This window comes from Manis pentadactyla, chromosome 3 (genome assembly GCF_030020395.1).
Source record: "Manis pentadactyla isolate mManPen7 chromosome 3, mManPen7.hap1, whole genome shotgun sequence".
NCBI classification, from domain to species: domain Eukaryota; kingdom Metazoa; phylum Chordata; class Mammalia; order Pholidota; family Manidae; genus Manis; species Manis pentadactyla.
The window spans coordinates 53,167,997-53,192,391 of NC_080021.1; the positions used below are offsets into that span (position 1 = coordinate 53,167,997).

The window sequence follows — 24,395 nt, forward strand, 5'->3', positions numbered from 1 at the left end:
TTCCTCTGAACTGACCACTGATTTCTACTTCATTTTTACAGAGGCATCCCTTTTCTCCTTGTTGCTGTCTTCCCGTATTTCAAAATTACTCCTGTCCTGTCAATATATGCCTGCCATGTGGCTCAGGAGGGAGCTAGCAGCATGTCCAGCTGTTTTTGATTCAAACATAATCACTGTCTCTACAGTCTTGCCTAAAAATGGCCTTATCGGTGCAGGATGGCTTGGGCTACTTTCTGAACCTAAGAGATGTGTTTCCTTCGAGGAAATATACCGATTTAATGTTCCATCTATCCTACCTGGATTTATAATTTTACTAAGGAGGTTATGCATCTATCCTGCCCTCTCTTTTTTTTTTTTTTTTTTTTTTTTAAATAATTATTTTTTATTGAAGGGTAGTTGACACACAGTATTACATTACATGAGTTTCAAGTGTACAACACAGTGGTAGAACATTTATATACATAATTCTAGGTTCCAGCTATCACCCTACCAGGCTGTTACAATATCTTGACTATATTCCTTATGCTATACATTACATCCCGGTTACTAATTTATTTTACCATTGGAAGTCTGTCCTTTTTTTTTTTTTTTTTTTTTTTTTTTTTTTTGTGAGTGCATCTCTCATATTTATTGATCAAATGGTTGTTAACGACAATAAAATTCTGTATAGGGGAGTCAATGCTCAATGCACAATCATTAATCCACCCCAAGCCTAATTTTCGTCAGTCTCCAATCTTCTGAGGCATAACAAACAAGTTTTTACATGTAGAACAAATTCTTACATAATGAATAAGTTACATAGTGAACAGTACAAGGGCAGTCATCACAGAAACTTTCGGTTTTGCTCATGCATTATGAACTCTAAACAGTCAGTTCAAATATGAATATTCATTTGGTTTTTATACTTGATTTATATGTGGATACCACATTTCTCTCTTTATTATTATTATTTTTAATAAAATGCTGAAGTGGTAGGTAGATACAAGATAAAGGTAGAAAACATAGTTTAGTGTTGTAAGAGAGCAAATGTAGATGATCAGGTGTGTGCCTGTAGACTATGTGTTAATCCAAGCTAGACCAGGGCAATAAAACATCCACGTATGCAGAAGATTTCTCTCAGAACGGGGGGGTGAGGTTCTAAGCCTCACCTCTGTTGATCCCCAATTTCTCACCTGATGGCCCCCCTGCGACTGTGCCTGTCTTAGGTTGTTCCTCCCTTGAGGAATCTTACCCGTCTCTGGCTAACCAGTCATCTTCCGGGGCCATACAGGGAAATGTGAAGTTGATAAGTGAGAGAGAAGCCTTATTGTTTGAAAAAGTTAGCTTTTTACTTCTTTGCATATTTATGCCCTGTGGCTTCTATGCCCAGCATTTGTCTTGAGGTATCTTTACCACTTGGAAGAATTATGATACTCGGTAAATTTGATATGAGGCACGAATTCTATTTAAGGGTTGTAATTAGGAAGGAAGAAGAAAAGCTATAGAAGTAGCAGGCGGAAGAAAACATGGGAAGATTGATTATTTCTTTGATATATCTTCTTGTAGAGTAACTTCAGCATGTATAGGTTTTAAGCTACTACTTAAATTGCACACACACATTAACATAATAGGAGTATAGTTACATAACCAAAGCATATCTGTAATTACCAGCCATCTGCAGTGAAACCAAGAAAACCAGTTAGGCACCTTAGGCAGTTGTGAAAACTTATCTATGATATGGTGGATATTGTCCAACTGAACTTGAACAGTCTGAGAGAAATCAGACAAATTAAAACAACCCATTCCTGGGGACTGTTCACATGCCATATGTTCTTTTAACAGTAAATAGTTTGTAGATGTAAGACTTTGGAGCGCTACAATTTGCACTTCTCCAAATTCTTGGTTGAGTTCCAACAGTATAGATCCAGTCCAATTTTGTTGTTTTACTGTATGCACAGGCCAGCTTAGATATCTCCTTCCTCATTCCCATGACAAGTCCAGGAACTGGTGGGATGAGTGCATCTACAGCTGTAGCAGCACGTGGATCTTTGTTGGGGTTTTTTGATGATCATCTTCTGGCATGAGTCTTCCAGAAAGTGCAGATGTTGGAAGTTCTTTTTCATATCGTATCTTAGTTCATTTTCGGGGTAGCCCAATTAGGCTTTGATCCTCTGTATAAACACAAACAGACCCTTTGCCTACACTTTTATATGCCCTTTATACCCTTGTGTAGAACTCGTTGGAGGTTACCACACAGGAACTGCCCTTTTTTTTTTTTTTTTTCTATCACTAATCTACACTTACATGACGAATATTATGTTTACTAGGCTCTCCCCTATACCAGGTCTCCCCTATAAACCCCTTTACAGTCACTGTCCATCAGCATAGCAAAATGTTGTAGAATCACTACTTGCCTTCTCTGTGTTGTACAGCCCTCCCTTTTCTCCTACCCACCCCGTGCATGTTAATTTTAATACCTCCCTACTTCTCCCCCCCTTATCCCTCCCTACCCACCCATTCTCCCCAGTCCCTTTCCCTTTGGTACCTGTTAGTCCATTCTTGAGTTCTGTGATTCTGCTGCTGTTTTGTTCCTTCAGTTTTTCCTTTGTTCTTATATTCCACAGATAAGTGAAATCATTTGGTATTTCTCTTTCTCCGCTTGGCTTGTTTCACTGAGCATAATACCCTCCAGCTCCATCCATGTTGCTGCAAATGATTGGATTTGCCCTTTTCTTATGGCTGAGTAGTATTCCATTGTGTATATGTACCACCTCTTCTTTATCCATTCATCTATTGATGGACATTTAGGTTGCTTCCAATTCTTGGCTATTGTAAATAGTGCTGCAATAAACATAGGGGTGCATCTGTCTTTCTCAAACTTGATTGCTGCGTTCTTAGGGTAAATTCCTAGGAGTGGAATTCCTGGGTCAAATGGTAAGTCTGTTTTGAGCATTTTGATGTACCTCCATACTGCTTTCCACAATGGTTGAACTAACTTACATTCCCACCAGCAGTGTAGGAGGGTTCCCCTTTCTCCACAGCCTCGCCAACATTTGTTGTTGTTTGTCTTTTGGATGGCAGCCATCCATACTGGTGTGAGGTGATACCTCATTGTAGTTTTAATTTGCATTTCTCTGATAATTAGCGATGTGGAGCATCTTTTCATGTGTCTGTTGGCCATCTGTATTTCTTTTTTGGAGAACTGTCTGTTCAGTTCCTCTGCCCATTTTTTAATTGGGTTATTTGTTTTTTGTTTGTTGAGGCGTGAGAGCTCCTTATATATTCTGGACGTCAAGCCTTTATCGGATGTGTCATTTTCAAATATATTCTCCCATACTGTAGGGATCCTTCTTGTTCTATTGATGGTGTCTTTTGCTGTACAGAAGCTTTTCAGCTTAATATAGTCCCACTTACTCATTTTTGCTGTTGTTTTCCTTGCCCGGGGAGATATGTTCAAGAAGAGGTCACTCATGTTTATGTCTAAGAGATTTTTGCCTATGTTTTCTTCCAAGAGTTTAATGGTTTCATGGCTTACATTCAGGTCTTTGATCCATTTTGAGTTTACTTTTGTATATGGGGTTAGACAATGGTCCAGTTTCATTCTCCTACATGTAGCTGTCCAGATTTGCCAGCACCACCTGTTGAAGAGACTGTCATTTCGCCATTGTATGTCCATGGCTCCTTTATCAAATATTAATTGACCATATATATCTGGGTTAATGTCTGGATTCTCTAGTCTGTTCCATTGGTCTGTGGCTCTGCTCTTGTGCCAGTACCAAATTGTCTTGATTACTATGGCTTTATAGTAGAGCTTGAAGTTGGGGAGTGAGATCCCCCCTACTTTATTCTTCTTTCTCAGGATTGCTTTGGCTATTCGGGGTCTTTGGTGTTTCCATATGAATTTTTGAATTATTTGTTCCAGTTCATTGAAGAATGTTGCTGGTAGTTTCATAGGGATTGCATCAAATCTGTATATTGCTTTGGGCAGGATGGCCATTTTGACGATATTAATTCTTCCTAGCCACAAGCATGGGATGAGTTTCCATCTGTTAGTGTCCCCTTTAATTTCTCTTAAGAGTGACTTGTAGTTTTCAGAGTATAAGTCTTTCACTTCTTTGGTTAGGTTTATTCCTAGGTATTTTATTTTTTTTGATGCAATTGTGAATGGAGTTGTTTTCCTGATTTCTCTTTCTGTTGGTTCATTGTTAGTGTGTAGGAAAGCCACATATTTCTGTGTGTTGATTTTGTATCCTGCAACTTTGCTGTATTCCGATATCAGTTCTAGTAGTTTTGGGGTGGAGTCTTTAGGGTTTTTTATGTACAGTATCATGTCATCTGCAAATAGTGACATTTTAACTTCTTCTTTACCAATCTGGATTCCTTGTATTTCTTTATTTTGTCTGATTGCCGTAGCTAGGACCTCCAGTACTATGTTAAATAACAGTGGAGAGAGTGGGCATCCCTGTCTAGTTCCCGATCTCAGAGGAAATGCTTTCAGCTTCTCGCTGTTCAATATAATGTTGGCTGTGGGTTTATCATAGATGGCCTTTATTATGTTGAGGTACTTGCCCTCTATTCCCATTTTGCTGAGAGTTTTTAACATGAATGGATGTTGAACTTTGTCAAATGCTTTTTCAGCATCTATGGAGATGATCATGTGGTTTTTGTCTTTCTTTTTGTTGATGTGGTGGGTGATGTTGATGGACTTTCGAATGTTGTACCATCCTTGCATCCCTGGGATGAATCCCACTTGGTCATGGTGTATGATCCTTTTGATGTATTTTTGAATTCGGTTTGCTAATATTTTGTTGAGTATTTTTGCATCTACGTTCATCAGGGATATTGGTCTGTAGTTTTCTTTTTTGGTGGGGTCTTTGCCTGGTTTTGGTATTAGGGTGATGTTAGCTTCATAGAATGAGTTTGGGAGTATCCCCTCCTCCTCTATTTTTTGGAAAACTTTAAGGAGAATGGGTATTATGTCTTCCCTGTATGTCTGATAAAATTCCGAGGTAAATCCATCTGGCCCGGGGGTTTTGTTCTTTGGTAGTTTTTTGATTACCTCTTCAATTTCGTTGCTGGTAATTGGTCTGTTTAGATTTTCTGTTTCTTCCTGGGTCAGTCTTGGAAGGTTATATTTTTCTAGGAAGTTGTCCATTTCTCCTCGGTTTCCCAGCTTGTTAGCATATAGGTTTTCATAGTATTCTCCAATAATTCTTTGCATTTCCGTGGGGTCCGTCGTGATTTTTCCTTTCTCGTTTCTGATACTGTTGATTTGTGTTGACTGTCTTTTCTTCTTAATAAGTCTGGCTAGAGGCTTATCTATTTTGTTTATTTTCTTGAAGAACCAGCTCTTGGTTTCATTGATTTTTGCTATTGTTTTATTCTTCTCAATTTTATTTATTTCTTCTCTGATCTTTATTATGTCCCTCCTTCTGCTGACCTTAGGCCTCATCTGTTCTTCTTTTTCCAATTTCGATAATTGTGACATTAGACCATTCATTTGGGATTGCTCTTCCTTTTTTAAATATGCTTGGATTGCTATATACTTTCCTCTTAAGACTGCTTTTGCTGTGTCCCACAGAAGTTGGGGCTTAGTGTTGTTGTTGTCATTTGTTTCCATATATTGCTGGATCTCCATTTGATTTGGTCATTGATCCATTGATTATTTAGGAGCGTGTTGTTAAGCCTCCATGTGTTTGTGAGCCTCTTTGCTTTCTTTGTACAGTTTATTTCTAGTTTTATGCCTTTGTGGTCTGAAAAGTTGGTTGGTAGGATTTCAATCTTTTGGAATTTTCTGAGGCTCTTTTTGTGGCCTAGTATGTGGTCTATTCTGGAGAATGTTCCATGTGCACTTGAGAAGAATGTATATCCCGCTGCTTTTGGATGTAGAGTTCTATAGATGTCTATTAGGTCCATCTGCTCTACTGTGTTGTTCAGTGCTTCCGTGTCCTTACTTATTTTCTGCCCAGTGGATCTATCCTTTGGGGTGAGTGGTGTGTTGAAGTCTCCTAGAATGAATGCATTGCAGTCTATAGCCCCCTTTAGTTCTGTTAGTATTTGTTTCACATATGCTGGTGCTCCTGTGTTGGGTGCATATATATTTAGAATGGTTATATCCTCTTGTTTGACTGAGCCCTTTATCATTATGTAGTGTCCTTCTTTATCTCTTGTTACTTTCTTTTTTTTGAAGTCTATTTTGTCTGATATTAGTACTGCAACCCCTGCTTTCTTCTCATTGTTGTTTGCTTGAAATATGTTTTTCCATCTCTTGACTTGACTTTTAGTCTGTACATGTCTTTCGGTTTGAGGTGAGGTTCTTGTAAGCAGCATATAGATGGGTCTTGCTTTTTTATCTATTCTGTTACTCTGTGTCTTTTGATTGGTGCATTCAACCCATTAACATTTAGGGTGACTATTGAAAGATATGTACTTATTGCCATTGCAGGCTTTAAATTCGTGGTTACCAAAGGTTCAAGATTAGCCTCTTTAGTATCTTACTGCCTAACTTAGCTTGCTTATTGAGCTGTTATATACACTGTCTGGAGATTCTTTTCTTCTCTCCCTTCTTGTTCCTCCTCCTCGATTCTTCATATGTTGGGTGTTTTGTGCTGTGCTCTTTCTAGGAGTGCTCCCATCTAGAGCAGTCCCTGTAAGATGTTCTGTAGAGGTGGTTTGTGGAAAGCAAATTCCCTCAGCTTTTGTTTGTCTGGGAATTGTTTAATCCCACCATCATATTTGAATGATAGTCGTGCTGGATACAGTATCCTTGGTTCAAGGCCCTTCTGTTTCATTGTATTAAATATATCATGCCATTCTCTTCTGGCCTGTAGGGTTTCTGTCGAGAAATCTGACGTTAGCCTGATGGGTTTCCCTTTATAGGTGACCTTTTTCTCTCTAGCTGTCTTTAACACTCTTTCCTTGTCCTTGATCTTTGCCATTTTAATTATTATGTGTCTTGGTGTTGCCCTTCTTGGATCCTTTCTGTTGGGGGTTCTGTGTATTTCCGTGGTCTGTTCGATTACTTCCTCCCCCAGTGTGGGGAAGTTTTCAGCAATTATTTCTTCTAAGATACTTTCCATCTCTTTTCCTCTCTCTTCTTCTTCTGGGACCCCTATAATACGGATATTGTTACTTTTAGATTGGTCACACAGTTCTCTTAATATTGTTTCATTCCTGGAGATCCTTTTGTCTCTCTCTATGTCAGCTTCTATGCGTTCCTGTTCTCTGATTTCAATTCCATCAATGGCCTCTTGCATTCTATCCATTCTGCTTATAAACCCTTCCAGAGTTTGTTTCATTTCTGCGATCTCCTTTCTGGCATCTGTGATCTCTTTCCGGACTTCATCCCATTTTTCTTGCGTATTTCTCTGCATCTCTGTCAGCATGTTTATGATTCTTATTTTGAATTCTTTTTCAGGAAGACTGGTTAGGTCTGTCTCCTTCTCTGGTGTTGTCTCTGTGATCTTTGTCTGCCTGTAGCTTTGCCTTTTCATGGTGATAGGACTAGTCTGCAGAACTGGGACGAGTGACGGCTGGAAGGACTTCCTTTCTTGTTGGTTTGTGGCCCTCCTCTCCTGGGAGAACAGCGGCCTCTAGTGGCTTGTGCTGCGCAGCTGCGCCCAGACAGGGTTTCTGCTTCCTGCCCGGCTGCTATGGAGTTAATCTCCGCTGTTGCTGTGGGCGTGGCCTGGCTCGGGCAGCTACTCCAAAATGGTGGAGTCGCGTTGGAGCAGGAGCTGCTGGGAGGCTATTTATCTCCGTAAGGGGCCTCCCTGCTCCCTGCAGCCCAGGGGTTAGGGTGCCCAGAGATCCCAGATTCCCTACCTCTGGATTAAGTGACCCGCCCTGCCCCTTTAAGACTTCCAAAAAGCACCCGCCAAAACAAAACAACGACCACAAAAAAAAAACAAGAAAAAAAATTTTTTTAATTAAAAAAAAAATTTTTTTTAATTAAAAAAAAAAGGTGGTCGTTCGTTTTTCTTTATTCTCCGGTGCCAGCCTCAGGCCTCTGCTCACCGGTCTTTCTGCCCTGTTTCCCTAGTATTGGGGTCCCTGTCCCTTTAAGACTTCCAAAAAGCGCTCGCCAAAACAAAGCCGCAAAAAAGCAAAAAAAAAAAAAAATGGTCGCGCGCTTTTCTTATGTCCTCTGTCGCCCAGCCTCCAGTGCCTGCTCACTGTTCTTGCTGCCCTGTTTTCCCAGTATCGAGGGCCCTGCACTCTGGCCCGGATGGCTGGGGCTGGGTGTTTGGCAGCCCTGGGCTCCGTCTCCCTCCCGCTCTGCCTGCTCTTCTCCCGCCAGGAGCTGGGGGGATGGGCGCTCGACTCCCGCGGGGCCGGGGCTTGTATCTTACCCCCTTCACGAGGCACTGGGTTCTCTCAGGTGTGGATGTGGTCTGGATATTGTCCTGTGTCCTCTGGTCTTTATTCTAGGAAGGGTTGTCTTTGTTATATTTTCATAGATATATGTTGTTTTGGGAGGAGATTTCTGCTGCTCTACTCACGCCGCCATCTTCCGCCCCTCTATCCTGCCCTCTCTTTAACTATTCTATTTGACAGGCTTTTATTTGGCTTTAGGCAATAAAAGATGAGTAAGATGATAAAACGATTTATTTCTAGGTGCCATGAGAGAATGTGAGAACACAATTTTCTTCCATTTCCCCAAACATGAAGCCTTAAAAGTAATTTTTCCCATTTGATCATTCAATCCTGAAGATAAGCTTCAGGAAATACCAGCTGGACAGAATTTATTTTTTTAAGAGACTTTTTAGGTTTGCAACAAAATTGAGACTTACAGAGATTTCCCATATATCCCCTACCATAACACAAGCATAGTTTGCCCAATTATCAATATTAATCACCGGGATAGTACGTATTTTACCAAGGACGAATTTATGTTAATGCATAGTTTACCTTAAGGCTCACTCTTGGTGGTATAGTATACATTATATGGGTTTAGGCATGTAATGACATGTATCCATCATTACAATATCATACAGAGTATTTTCACTGTCTAAAGAGCCCCTGTGCTCTGTCTGCTCGTCTGTCTTTCACTCCACCCCAGCAATCATTAATCTTTTAATTGTCTCCAAAGTTTGGCTTTTTCCAGAATGTCATAGATTGGAATCATGCAGTATGTAGCCTTTTTCAGATTGGCTTATTTCACTTAGTAATATGCATTTAAGGTTCCTTCATGTCTTTTCATGACTTAGAGATCATTTCTTATTCCATTGTCTGACCTTACCACCGTTTATCCACTTACCTACTGAAGGGAATCTTGGCTGCTCCCAGGTTTGGTCAATTACGAATAAAGCTGCTATAAACATCCGATTGCAGGTTTGTGTAGGTACTCATTTTCACCTCCTTTGGGAAAACACCAAGGGGTGTAATTGTTGGATTGTATGGTAAGAAGGTGTTCAGTTTTGTAAGATACCCCCAAACTGTCTTCCGAAGTGGCTGCACCATGTTGCATTCCCACCGGCAATGAATGGGTGTTCCTGATGTTCCATATCCTTGCTAGCTTTGAGTGTTGTCTGTGGTCCATTCTAATAGATTTGTAGTGGTATCTCATTGTTTTAATTTACATTTCCCTGATGACATATGATAGGTAGCATTTCTTCATATGCTTATTTGCCATTTGTATGTCTTCCTTAGTGAAATATCTTTTACAGTCTTTGTCCTATTTTTTCACGCAGGTGTTTATTTTCTTACTGTTGAGTTTTAAGAGTTCTTTGTACATTTTGGATAGCAGTCCTTTAATAGATGTGTCTTCTGCAAATATTTTCTCTTAGTCTACAGGTTGTCTTATAATTATTTTGATATTGTCTTTTGCAGAGCGGAGATTTTTAATTTTCAAGTCCAACTTATCAATTATTTATTTCCTGGATTGTGTCTTCGGTGTTATACTGAAAAAGACATCACTATACCCAAGTTTATCTCAGCTTTCTCCTATGTTATCTTACAGAAACTTTATAGTTTTATATTTTATATGAAGTCTGTGACCCATTTTGAGCTAGTTTTTGTGAAGGGTGTAAGGTCTGTGTCTAGAGGCATTTTTTTTTTGCATGTTAATGTGTAGTTGTTCCAGAACCTTTTGTTGTAGGCTATTTTCACTTCATTATATTGCCATTAGTCCTTTGTCAAGGACTATAGACCTCTAGGTTGCTCATGAATGGATTTTAGAGGGTCCACATTCTTTTCATATACTGTGCAAATTTTGGGTGAATGTGTAGATGTCTATTCTTCTGAGGGGAATCTGTCTGTAGTGCTCATCAGATTTTTACAGTGTTACATGAACTCAAATGATTAAAGCCACTGTTAACAACTCATGTTAGATTTTATGGCTCAGATAATCCTGGTATTTCACAGAGTTACATCCAGTACAGGGCACTGTTAAAATGTGAATTGCTAATCCCGTATGTCTTATGTTTATTTATGCATAACTTTCTTCTGATCTTTTTACTGAACAGCCTTTGAGACTCTGAAAGATTTGTTCAGTATAAACCACTCACATCACCAGTATGCACCCTTGTGCACAACCATGTGATCTGGAGCTGAGATGCATGTTTACCCATTCTTCTGGGCTTCCACAAGTCTTAAGAAATATATTGCTGAATTAAAAAAATACCTAATCGTGAAGATTTAAAAAATGTTAGCTATACCTTTCCTTTGAATTTTCACTTATATGTGGAATCAAAACAAAACAAAACAAAAGGTCAAACTTACAGAAACAGAGAGTAGAAAAGTGGTTGCCAGAGGCTAGGGAATGGAGAAATAGGGGAAGAATGCTAAAAGGGTACAAACTTTCAGTTACAAGAGGAATAAGGTCTGAGGATCGAATGTATAATGTGACTATAGTTGATGAGAGCATAGAACTTAAATGCTCTCACACACACAACAGTAAATATGCAAGGTGACAGACACATCTCACATGCTGGGAGGAATCTTTTCACACTGTAATCAGATCATCATGTTGTACACTTTATATCTTACAATTTATTTGTCAGTTGTACCCCAAAAAAATCTTAAAAATACTTTTAATTTTAAAAAATTCCTGATATTTCAGAAACAAACTATAACATATTAATATTCCACTCATATATTTAAATAAAAACCAGAAAATAAAAAAAAATAAAACCCAAACTGAAATAAACCTCTAATTTAAAAATAGTAAGCATCTTATACTATGGAATATATACCTCAGCATTAACTGTTCAATAGGGAAGAACTGCTTTAATTTAAAAATCTTACAAAAGTAGAATCTGAAAGTGTATAAATTATAAAAACCTACAGTTAATATATCGGTTATAAATTGTGTATAAATCATTAAATTTTAAATAATCTAGGATTTCTGTTGATTAAAAAAAATGACAAAGTAATAATGAGTCGCACCTCTAATGAGCTGGATTCAGGGTCACTGAATCTGGGGTTACCAACTCTTCCTGGAAAACAAGATGACTGCCTTGTCGGCTGGAGTTCCTTGTCTATATCTGGCTTGAGGGATGATGTTTTTGTCAAATGGCATAGAGGTAGTCCCTCCAAGTCAGAACCAAGGCTCTTTTGTGGGTGATATGTGCAGAAAACTATATCTGTCCCGAGCATCTGCAAAGATGACTAGAGAGTGGATGACTAAGGCAGGACTTAGAAAGGACTTTAGAGTGACCTCAAAACCCTGTTGGACACATTCAGTGATGACTACTGAGCACCATTGCTCCATTCAGTATTACTGCAGAAAAATACCCCCAAATTAGTGGTTCAAAACAAGTGTTTTATTATGCTCAGGTATTCTGTGGGTCAGGAATTTAGGAAGGACTCATCTGGAGAGTCCTCACCTCCTCACCTGGGGTCTCTCAAACAGTCACGGTCACGTATTGGAGCTGGTCTTTAGTATCTGAGGGGTTGACTGAGCCAGACTGCCAGTGTGGCTCTCACATGGGTGGTAGTTGATGCTCTTAGTAGGAATTCAACTGGGACTGTCATGTTTGTCTATACTTCACCTCTCCATGTGGCGTGGCTTCCTCACAGTGTGGGAGTCTCACAGAAGTTGGACCACTTACCTGGTAGCTCAGCACTCTAAAATCCAGCAAGCAAAGGAAACTGCATTGCCTTGGAAGTTATACAGCACAGCACCCTTTTTCTGAATTCTGTGGCTTATGAGCAAGTCAGTGGAGTCCGGCTCAAATTCAAGTAGAAGGAACAAAGACCCCATCATCTCTTGGTGGGAGGAACGCCAAAGAAATGTGCAGATATGTTGTAAAACCACCATACAGCAAGTCCTAATGGTAGCCCTAGTAAAGTGGAGTGGGGGCCTAGTCCTTGTTACCTGAAATGGAAGCCTAAAACTTTTATTTATTCATTTGTTTGTTTAACTGCTTCCAACTTTGTCACTAAGAGATCCACACTGACTAAAAGGTAACAAGAATGTCAGGGGTACCAGAAGTCTAAGATTGTCCTAGAGCTCCTGCTGTACTTTCACAGCTTGTCAACAATCTTAGCTTTTAAATGGCATTTGTGGATCTGGTCAGAATGATGATTCCATTTTTATGTATTTATTTTCCCTAGCCTCTACGTGCATCTTCCTAACTTATTCTCCTTTCTTTCCAAGGAGAATTCCAATTTGCCTTCCCTTGCATTAACAGTCAGATGTGGTCCATGTGGAGCAGTACTCTGCTGAGCTGGGCTCCAATTAGCGATCAAGGCTTCACTGGTGGTGGAAGCCGAAAACTGAAGCACAAGGAAATTGAGGAGAAAGAGGGAGAGGCTGGAAAAGTAATTAATGGGAGCTAGATGGAATAGTGAAGATGTAAAAGAGGAGGAGGATGGCAAATTGCTTAGGGCAGGTGGTGGGCTCCTTATTAGAGTTTCTACATCCTGGTTTCATATTTATAATGTGTATACATGTTATGATAGTGCAGCAATCCAGAATGACATCAAAACTCCTGGCATCAGCTATCGGGAGACATCAGGGATGAAATGAAGAATGACATCCTCTGATAATGTCACATATATTCCTTAGCAATTCTATTCCATACATATAAGTATTAATACTTTCATTTGCTGAAGAGGAAATAACTCAAGATGACGAATGAATCCAACAGTAAGGAGAATTTGTTCCTGAAACTAAGACAAAACAGAGTGAAATGTAGCTGTCCTTTCATATCTGCGTCTTCTTTGTGATCTCTGACATGCTCAACAGTGTTTTTAGTGATAGACTTAAGGGTTACTGCTAATGAAACCGTGCAGATCTGGTCGTCACCAAGTCTTTCTTCGCTCTACAAAGATTTATTTAACCTTCTCGATGTCTTATTACATTGCTGCCCTGCTGCGGGGAGAGGTGGTGGTGGTGGACACGCCAAAATGGCTAACTGAATTCCTTCACTGTCCAGCAAGTTAGCCCTGGGCCAGACTCACCCAGCTTCAAATGTTACTGCCATTTGCCCTCAGTCTCTGTTCCTCGTTCCTAAAGCATCACGAGAAATGAAATGACTGCATTTCGTCTTAGATGTTCTCCAAATATCCTGAAAATTGCAACTGCTACTTTTGTACAAATTCTCCTGACTACAAAACCTTATTAAAGATCTAACCTGCCCCTGTCCATGGATAGACTGACGTGGAAGGCCAGGAGAGCAGTGCCAAAGCGAACAGAGAAGGCAGAGTGGGGAGCGGCCGCCTGTCTGTGAAGCGCGCTTCGCAGGGGCTACTGGCTGCAGACTGCGAGCAATTCTGGGCATATTCTATACCCGGAATTAACTGACACATAGTGTTCGAAGACCAGTTGCAGCAGACTCTAGAGATGGAAATTTAAGAGGTTGATCAAATTCTGCTGGGAGGCTGGGAAAGGGATAAGGAACCTCATTTAATCACTTAGAAAAAGAAATTTTTTGCCTCATTGTTTTCTACATTGCTCTACATACTTGATTTTTTGGCCTTATTTTATAGAGTATGAACGGTTTTCAAAAGTTCCTGTTCTCCAATGTAGACTAGTTCCCTGAAATATGACAGCAAAGTCAGTTTCCAGAGCAGCCACTTAAAAGCCACGGAAGTTCAGTGACTTCTTTAAACTGCTGTGAGTCCCCTCCTCTCTAGGAGGGGCACAGCTGTCTGCCTCAGAGGTCTGTACGTAGTTTCCTCTCCCCGATGTTCACTCAGTGGTTAGACCTGGAGAAGGGTTTGGGGGACTGAGGTCTTCATTATTTATGTAGAACGAAAGGGAGAAGTAAATTCAGCCCAGGGACCTGGGACACATTCAAGGGCCCACCCACATGCGCAGGGCAGGCAGGAAGACTTTAGTCTGAGAATCACCTTGGTATCTTTCTCTAAGCTATACCTCTTTCTCATCAGCATCTTTGCTCTCAACTTTTAAAGAAGTCTGAAGCCTTTAGTTCCTCCGCTGCAGACACCACAGGTTAAAATGTCAATTATGGACGACTCGTGGCGCACACCTTGGAGTGAAGGCAGCGGCCTCATGCAGGGTCCAGAGCAAGCCAAGGAGGCTGCTTTCTGCCCTTGGGAAGTGGGCTCTTTGGGTCAAGCAGACGGGTTTGCACTGAAGCCTTCTGCAGGGTTCAGATGCCACCAAGGAGCCAAGACAAATGCTTTCCTTCCTACTCTGTGAGCCACAAGTTCTCTTTATGCTTAAAAATCTCTATCACCACAATTAAATACTCCACAAAAAAGTTGGATTTTTGCAGAAAAGTTGTACTCCTTGTCATTGCCCTTAAGTCTTGATACCAGTATGTGCATACTCTCTGAAAATATTTTCACATGAAGAACTTTGAATTTGTACATATGCTTAAATTTTAAAATATAGTGAATACAGATTTTTCATTTAGAAACCTTGTATTTTTAATGAAAGGACTTGAGCAGTGTTTGCTTCTTTTTCTGGGTGGCTTCATACACCAGTTCTACTGAAGTTTTATAGAGAATCCACATTTTGCAAACTAAACCAATGACTTATGCTTCTGAATGAATAAAATATAATTAGTGGGTTACTTTCTTCTCAGGCAAAGCACAAAGGAACTGCAATAGAGATACACCTTTTATTTAAAGAAAGTTGGAAGAAAATCAGTTGTAAGCTGTAGCCTTAATAACATATTTAACATTACTTGCACGTAGGGACTATAATTCAGAATGGGGCAGTTTTCCCGAGCTTTCCAGATCAAAGTGTAGTAGAAAAAAAAACCCATTATTTCCCATCACAAATGGTCCACGTTGTCTCCATACAGCTCAGGACTTTTGTGGACTTAGGACAGGAACAGATAGTTAAAAAGTAAAGCAGACAGTATGTGTGCTTGTGGAGAAATGTGGATATGCAAGAGTGAAAAACTTATTAGATTTGGGTTTTAATGTAACTAATCAAGAATAGGAAAAGTATTATATGGTTAATTAAAATTAATGTCTAAATTCTGGTGAAGAATGAGACAGAAATGTGGAAACAAGATTTAAGACTGCTAGAAAAACAAGTAAGACTTGGTGACAGGACTGGTTTACTGTTTTCAGTGAGCCTGCAATTCACGGAGGTGGAGTGTATCTTATTTTTATGTAACCTAGATAATAACACGATTGCTTTTACTTTCCTCGAAACTCCCTCTTGACGTTTATGATTTTCTGCATTTGAGGTCCCCCACTGAATTATAAAATTGGAATGTAACTGTTAATTTTAGTCCGATGCCTTTGTGAAATGCATTCTGCTATCCACACGACATTTCTCATCTCTTGCTCCTTCAGCTTTGTGTATGCGTAAAACACTCCGTGATGGAACTGCCTGTTGAAGGCCAGCACATTCATTTGTACCTGAGGAAGGAAAAACAAAAAACATGGACCATCACCTTATTAGGAGCACATTACATTTCTGAAGTAATACCAAGCTATAGACTGGTTGGTGCTCGTGTAGCACTTATTTGTGATTAAATAAATGTCCAAATCACTCCAAATAGAGGAAAGCAGTAGAAACTTAGCAAGTTCTAAGGGGAACTTAAGTGTCACTGCAGTTAAAGATAGACAACGGTTGTTTAAAAAGTAAGTTTGCAGAATCAGAACACAAGCCCAAATCCCAACAGCACTGCTAGGAAAGATTCCTAGGGAAACCGTGGGTGTGTGTAACTTTGTAATAACATGTATCTGGTTTCTAGCTAGTGGGCTTGTCTCATTCAGGTAAACGATTTTTCTTTGGTCACAACTTTGAAAAGGTTTTTGGGCTGTCTCTCCTCTTCAGGGCAATGTTCCCAGCCCCTAGAATTTGGACTGAGGGATATTGTGAGCTCCCTTAGGGTGCTCTGCAGCAACCTGACATACAGATGAATTGGGTTTTTTTTCTTCTGCAGAAGGAAGACAGGCAAAAGAAAATTTAAAAAAAAATTATTTTAAACTTGGGTAAAGTCTGAAATAGAACACTTCCTTTTCCATTTTGAGAAAAAGGAGGCAAGGTACTGAGTCTCTCACGTAGCTCTGAAAACCTCAAGCTAACTAGTCAGGAAGTGGAAGACCCTGTTCTTAGAAACAGACACCCATTTTTCCTGCTAAGGGCAGCTTCTTTAACAGGCTTCTTTGAAGCAGTACTGCAGTAGTGAGGACTTCTAAAACTTCCTAATACAATATGCATTGCTTTTACTTCTTTCTATGATGGACACTATAAAGCTGTTGGAAAAGTTCTAGAGGAGGGCTTACAAGAAGGTTCCCATATTGCCTTCCGGAGCCAGGCTAACCCTAAAGTTTGGAGAAATTTTGGGGTACTCTGTTAGTTCCAATCAACTGAAATGGGAGGTCCAGTGGTGTTAGAGAAATGAGTAGAATGCACTAGAAAACTTCTTTAAATTTGGGGGGCCTTACCTGGTACCAACAAAAAAGCCCTTTTGTTGAAGAGTTTGGTAGCCCAGGAACTGACAGTAAGTGGATGAAGTACTCTTCTGCTTGTAGGGGAAGAGAATAATCTAGAATCTCTGGATGGATGTCTATATGAATAACTCCTAAGTGTTATAATTGTGTCCAGGACTTATGTAATAAGTCATAATATTTAATGACCATAGATAAATCCAACTTGAAGAAGGGATGGACTGGTGAGATGCACCTAGCGGACTGCACACCATGAGGATAGTTAATATATGAGCATGAGAATGTCTGAGCTTGTTGTTTCAGTTAATTAGGAAATAACTGCATGCCTTCCAGAGTTTCACGTGGGCACTGCATGCTTCTGGATAGAACAATTCCATAAGCAGTCATCATATGTGAATGACAGGGCCCTCCCAGCCAGAGATACTAGCTCATACTAACACACAGCTGTCAAACTATGAATGCACCTAATCAATGGCCCCATCAAGTGTTAAAAGAAAACTCAAAGTAAGAAAATATTTAAAACCCAGAGTAAGAGGAAAAGCGTATATAAGCTGATAGCATTGCCACTTATCTCATACCTCACGCTCATAAAACACATCCTCCAAGGTCTTTCCCCCACTGCCATCACCCACAGCCTCGAACAAAGGCTTGTATACCTTAAAAACAAAGACAAGAGACTATTGTTTTTAATGAATTTTCATTTCACATAAGTAGATAAGAAGACATTTTCCTAGCAATATAGAAATTGTACATTTATTTAAAAAAATATCTATAAGGTCCGAATGTGTAGGATCATTGACTTCCTGAGAAAATATTTAAAAAATCAAAGTAATTAGAGAGTATAGATGGAATTCTAGACTCTTGGCTTATTCAGGACTATAGGCAAAAGGAAAAAGCAGTTCTACTCTCAATGTGTATTGTCCTCAGGGCTAGTTGGGTGCATTCCAAAGACTCAATGAATGCTTGTGGTTTGATCAGTATGACTCATAGGTTCTTTGAGAGAACAATTGATAAAATTCATATGAAATTTCAAGCATGGAGGGGCTAGAAATTGGGAAGAAGCTCAAATTTTAGGATTATGCTGGAGACCCTTTTACAATGACATACGACATTTACTGACTCTTCTCTTTCCTGTAGGGCTTCAAACATTCACAGGAAAAAATAAGAGAGTCATTTCAGTTCTGGACAAGTTACCTGGAGGGTGTTACATTACCGGCTGTAAGTTAGGAGGAATGGAATCAGGGGATAAGTGTGTTATCTTGAACTGAGAAGCTTCAGGCTCTCTAAGAGTGGTCAGATGCTGGAATAAGGGAATGGCGGAGCAGCTTTCTTTCCAGTCCCTATTTCTGGCCACTGAACAAAGGGAGTGGTATAAGCCAACATGTCCATAGTCTCCCTTGTATTTCAAGTAGATGTTCTGTACCTAACCTGTTTATGCAACGCACACTGGAAAGGATTGTGGGGTCAGGCTAATTTACATAACTTTGACATGAGCCCACATGTCCAGAAGACTGTAACAGTCCCTTGGGGAACTTGCTTTATCAAGTTCTTGAACATAAGTGCTCAAATGACTGCTCCTTAGAGATTTAAACAAGTATTTGCTCGGCAGGAACCTTAAAAAACACAAGCTTGGGTCAGGAACGTTGGGAGAGACAGTTACAGCAAGAGACATTGCTTTCTACCTTAAAAACTCATGACTGCTTTTGATAAGACGTGTACATTTGACATGCAAAGAAATAACAAGCATTCTGGGAACCTGGTGTAATCGCATACCCCATAATGATCTGCCACTCTCTTCATCTGTTCAAAGTCTTCTGCTTGGGCCAACAGGCACAGCCCCTCAGGATGGAGCATACCACAGGTGGGGTAGAGGGTCTTCCGGTCCTCTTTGCTCAGTTCGGTCCCAAAGGAGTTAAGAGTGATGATGAAAGCACGTCTGTCAGCCTCAAACTGAATTTTCAAGACACAAAATCAGTGAAATCTAACTATCTGTTAACTGCTACAACCAGAACTCTGAGTAGAAAAATTCATTTCCGAAGTGACTTTCTATCCTTCCTGGGTCTGTGTCTGATTATAACACAGACTTGGGTTACTAACATTCCCCTAGCCTCCTCTAACGGTATAACTGCCAGAGGAGGATCACACACCAGTGACAACGGCCTACGACTCCTGAAACCCCCTGAAACGTCAGCTCCCAGGCTCTCTGCCAAGTAGTTATGTGTTTCTGTCACGTAGGCTGTAGAGTCTTAAATGTCTTTTCCACAAACATGGGAGTAATACTTACTTGTTGGGGTCTATTCACAGACAAAACAAGATAATTTAAGTGCACATGCCTGGCAGGATGTTTAGAACAAAAAGTGCATATCATACAAGTTAACACTTTTCTGATTGTTGATGTACCATTTTTCACATAGTGAAACTGTGCTACTTACTTGTTTGTACTTTCATGTTTTGGTTTTCTTCTGAAAGTCCTAGGTTAGAGATCAATATATCTCATTCTGTAGCTCAAAATAATATGGTTCAGGGCAAGTTATCTTCCTCTCGGGGCCTCAGTTTCCTCGTGTGTTAGATGAGGGGTTTGGCACCCGGTCTTTTAGGCGGGTCATGTAGAATGATGGCCTGTCTCCTTCGTGCTGGGCACCACTTGGCACCTGAGCAACAGCCCCATGTTGGCCTCTCTGGTTCCTCTAACCATTCAGTCTTTCTTGAAATTTCTTTGTATTCCTTTGGCGGGGTTTCTTCTGTCTCTTGGTTCTCCTCCTACCATTCCACCTCAGTCTGTCCTCCGTGGCATCTGTCTGACTGTCATGGGAGTTTGTCATGGGGTCCTCGGACTCAGAAACTCTTCTCCTTATACCTGAAGCACTCTGCATTGACCTTATTTTACAACCTGCACATATTTTTCTTCCTACTACACCTCTCTCTTGTTGGCTATTCATTTTTTAATATCCAGTGTCTGACACATAGGAAGACTGTAACTGTTCAGTAAATCCAACAGAAGGGTCTATGATTCTACCACGTCTACAATTGTCCACGATTCTCTGCAGCGTCGCTGCTCAAAGTGTGTTTCACGTATCAGTAACACTGACATCACCTGGGAGCTTGTTAGAAATGCAGAGTCTCAGGCCACGGTCCAGCCCTACTGAACCAAAATCTGCATTTTAACAAGATTCCAAGGTTATCTGTGTGCATATGAGACTCCAAGAACTACCCTCTGATTGGTTTATTCTTGACTAATTAACCCATAACAAATCCAGACTTGTAACAGTTTTAATGGAACGCTTGTTAGAACAGATGTTTCCTACCAGGAGAGTGAGAGTTAGTTTCTTCTGATCCTTTGATTGACCTCATGGAAATTATGGGTGAGCCAGAGGCAGGGAGCGGCCGTATATGGAAGCAAAGACAGCTGCCTCTGGCTACTGAATATAACCAATCCTGTCAGTAATGTTAGTTCTTCCAGGGATAAGAGAAGAAAAGCAAGAGGGAGAAAAGCAAGAGACAATAAAAACCTTAAGGGGAAGGAGCAACAATGGAGTTCATTGTCCCAGACGTTCTCCAGTGTGCTTTCTAGTTCTAAGATGTTAGAAATTTTTTCACTTTGTTTTTCAGTTTTATAGAGAAATAATTAATACACATCGCTGTATAAGATGTTCAGATTTTGCGGAGAGAAGTAAGTGGGGTGGGCAGCAACGCAGGGGCCCAGGGCAGCAGAGGCCAGTCCAAGGAAGGAAGCTGTGTGAAGCGAAGCATCACACTTCAGAGGAATGGTCGGAGCTCAGACACTGGGGAGGAAGCTGGAGAAGTAAGGTGGACGTGGCTGGAGAGAACATGAAAGGCTTTACCTGCCATGCCACGAAGAGGGCACCTGGACTGATACCTTAGGTTATCTGAACACTCCACACACTTCCCAGCTTCCAGCCCTTTGCCTCCAAAGCACGTACTCCACTCCATGACTCGCCATGTTGAGATCGTACCTGCATTTGAGGGTCCCAGCAAATGCCATCTTTTTCACAGGAAGCCCTTTTTTCCTCCCTAATTGAATGTGGTTTCCTTTGACTCCTAATTATATTTTAATTTCCTGTTTATTATAACTGTGTATCTTACTATTTTCTTCTAGTCTAGAGGCTCTTTGGGTCTGAGAGTGTGTATTTTCTTAGAGAAAAGAACTATGATCTGGAATTATAAAAAGGCTATCCTGTCTGTGGCTCTCCCTAAGCAGACAGTTTGGAACGTAGGATTACAGAGGACAGTGAATGCAGTGGTACTGGTTTCACTTAAGCCCTGTACCATTTGCAGGGGGTTGGCATCCTGTGTGGCCCAGTGCACGTCAGATGGCCCTTGTCTTTCCTTTTACTCCTCCCTACAACATGCATTCATTTTATAACTGTAACTTATTTTTTATTATTATTGCAAAAGATAACAATGTACTACTGACTTATTCAAAATCATTCTCAGCAGTCCATGATAGTGGGGCTGATAAGGTCACACATTCTTGCCAGACCCTTACAGAAGGAAAGGAATCCCTGGTGGGAGCACTGGGTGGAGGGTTTATGGCAATGGGTGACAGTGACGGGAACTGGAATCAAGCCCAGCCTTGTTAGCATGTGTACTGCCCAGTGGAGAAGAAACAAACATATTGTGTACTTGTTTTCACTACTTCCTTAACCATACAGATTGTCAGAAGAGCAAAGACAAGTAATAAAAGGCATAAAGGCAACTTCTGGGAATTTAACTATAGAAAACAAAATGACTAATTCAAAAAGATTCAGGCCCCATTATGATTAGCACACATAATATAGGGGGGCATGGAGAAGGAAGTATAGCATAGAGAAGCTTACTATACTGATGGACAGTGACTGTAATGGGGTATATGTGGGGACTTGATAATAGGGGGAATGTAGTAACCACAATGTTGCTCATGTGAAATCTGAGCATAAGGTTGTCTATCAATGATACCTTAATTTAAAAAAAAAAGATACAGGCCCCTTATGTTTATCTCAGCATTATTTACAATAGCCGAGATATGGAAGCAAAGCTAAGTGTCCATTGATGGATGAATGGATAGAGTGTGGTACTTAAATGCACTGGAATATTACTCAGCCACAAAAAATGAATGAACTCTTGCCATCTGTGGCAATGTGGATGGACCTAGAGGGTATTATGCTAAGTGAAATAAGTCAAACATAGAAAAATAGGATATGATTTCACTTACATGTGGACTTTACAGAATAAAACAAAAAAACATAAATAGACTTATAAACACAGAGAATAAACTGGTAGTTGCCACAGGAGAGGGATGAGGGGGATGGGTGAAATAGGTGAAGAGGATAAAAAGGGTCAAATTACCAATTATAAAGTAAACAAGTCACAGAGATGAAAAGCACAGCAAAAGGAATATAGTCAATAATATTGTAATATTGTAATATCTTTGTATGGTGACAGCTGGTAATTACACTTACTGTGGTGAGCATTTCATAATGTGTATAATTGTTGAATCACTTGTACTTCTACAATCAACATAGTATTATATACCAGCTATACTTCAATAAAAAAATAAAAGGCATAAAGGCAAATGTACACTATAGTGCATTTGCCTTGAACATGACTTAATTTCTTTTTCCTTCTCATATGAAGTTACAATCTTGGAACTAGGTCAAATTTTCACATGTAAGCCCAGGTTAATGGCCTCTCTTACCATAGTCTTTTGAAATCTCCTGTCAAATGAGATTAAATTAAACTTTACAAACTGGAAGTGCTCTTTATAAATGATTGGGCTCTTTATAGTTGCACAAATAAAAGGGGAGGTAATGACATGACCTGATGTATTTATATAAATCTGACAAATCTCTTCTGATCATGTCTTTAGAAACGTTATAATTACAAGTCATGTATGTCACATGTAACTGATATTTCTATGTAAATATATAAAGATAGTGAAATGGATTTTTATTTTTAATACAGCTTGAAAAAATATCTAATCTAATATGGCAGTCTCATGGGTCTAGGAAAGGGATGATGAGAACACTGGGTACAGAGTAGTCTGAGCAAACCCTTCCAGGGACAAGCATTCTTCTAATACTATGCTGTCCTTTTTACATTACCAAGGATTACAGACATAATTCTTATCTAATTCTGATTTTTATAGCACATGCAGTGTAATTCTGCTGTGAATTAGCACTTACTTTTACATAAGAATTGTGAAAGGTGAATTTAATGTAGAGGTAATATAACATAGTAGCTGCTTCAGTTCAAATCCTGACACTACCATTTGCTAGCTGTGGGATATCGGCAAGTTAGCAGCCTTCCCATGCTTCAGTTGCCCCTTCTAGAAACAGGAACTGAACTACACATCTTGATGGGCTACTTTGAAGTCCAAGTGAATTCAAGTATATAAAGCACCTGGGATAGTATTTGGCACATAACAAATATTAGTTATTAATGGTGCCACTGTATACCTTTTGTAAGGTTATGAGTTATAACTTTTATTGTACATATTTTTCTAGTATTAAGTACATGGACCAGTTCTAAACCACAAGAATTATGCCATGTAGAAACTATACTTGAGTCATAAATAATGTGGCTTCTTATAGTGTGACTAGTAGTTAAATTTATGAAAAGAATGGGGGCACTCATAGGATCATTAAATACTTATGTTACTTGATCAGCACGTCTGAAAGAGACTGGTTCACTTTCTGACATTTAGCATGCCATGACAAAAATGTTATTTATTTACAGAAGCCCCCTTTCTGTGTAAATAGGTAAGAACAAACATGTATTTCTGGAGTTCTCCAGTGATAAACTCTTTACTTCAAGGACTTCTTAAGCTTTAAGAGTTCAACAGGGGATAGCAAAGTATCTTTAACTATAAAATATTAATGATTAGATGTTTTGAGGGGAACTAATTTTATCATTTGCAGTTTCAGGGCATTAGGTTAAAATATATACAGATGAATTGTTCAATTTTTTTCTTTTTTTTCTTAACAGACTTCTCTTGAAATCATAAGTCACTGAACTATTTAATCTGCTTATCAATGCAGTCTCCTTAATGGATACCCTAATGATAAAAGATATTCTTTAGAGATAACTTAGTTACACAGGCAAATCAAGGACTTTTCTAAGCCTGCAATGGTATACTTTCTCTTCAAAAATAATTCAAATGAAGCCAGCCAGAGAGGTCTATGTAAAATAATCAGTGCAGACTGTGTCCCAAGGTACCTCAGATACTTCTGATCTCTAGCCTGAATATCCCATTATCCCATGCATCTGTGGATCAACATTTGCAGGCAAGATGACCACTAAACAGATAAAATCTGTGGTAATAAAGGGAATCAAAAAGAGTATATCATCAGTTAGAGAGGCAGACACCAATGGTGGCATTTGACATGTAGTTAAGTCAGCATGTCAACTGTGAGTTACCTAGCCCAGGGTCTTCTACCCACAGCTGGGATATTCCGTGGTCATTTGGTGTGGCCTTTATCTTAGGATTTATTTAAGGAATGGCTCAGAGTGGACTTTGGTGCCAAGTTGTAAGGGTTCCCAATTGCCCAGTATTCCCTTATTGGAGGGAAGTTGGGTGATTATTAAAAGAG

At 39.7% G+C, this 24,395-nt stretch overlaps 1 protein-coding gene across 2 annotated transcripts in view; it reads right to left on the minus strand.

The window, feature by feature from the left end:
* Nucleotides 1-14,995: 14,995 nt before the first annotated feature.
* ATP6V0D2 (ATPase H+ transporting V0 subunit d2) overlaps nt 14,996-24,395 on the minus strand; it is a 42,711-nt gene continuing 33,311 nt past the window's right edge. For both annotated transcript variants that reach the window (XM_036925081.2, XM_036925080.2), the window contains 3 exons: nt 18,580-18,756; nt 17,385-17,462; nt 14,996-15,768 (listed from right to left, as the gene is read on the minus strand). In XM_036925081.2, the coding sequence (XP_036780976.2) occupies nt 15,607-15,768; nt 17,385-17,462; nt 18,580-18,756 (417 nt within the window). In that variant the 3' untranslated portion in view covers nt 14,996-15,606. The remainder of the gene's footprint in view (nt 15,769-17,384; nt 17,463-18,579; nt 18,757-24,395) is intronic.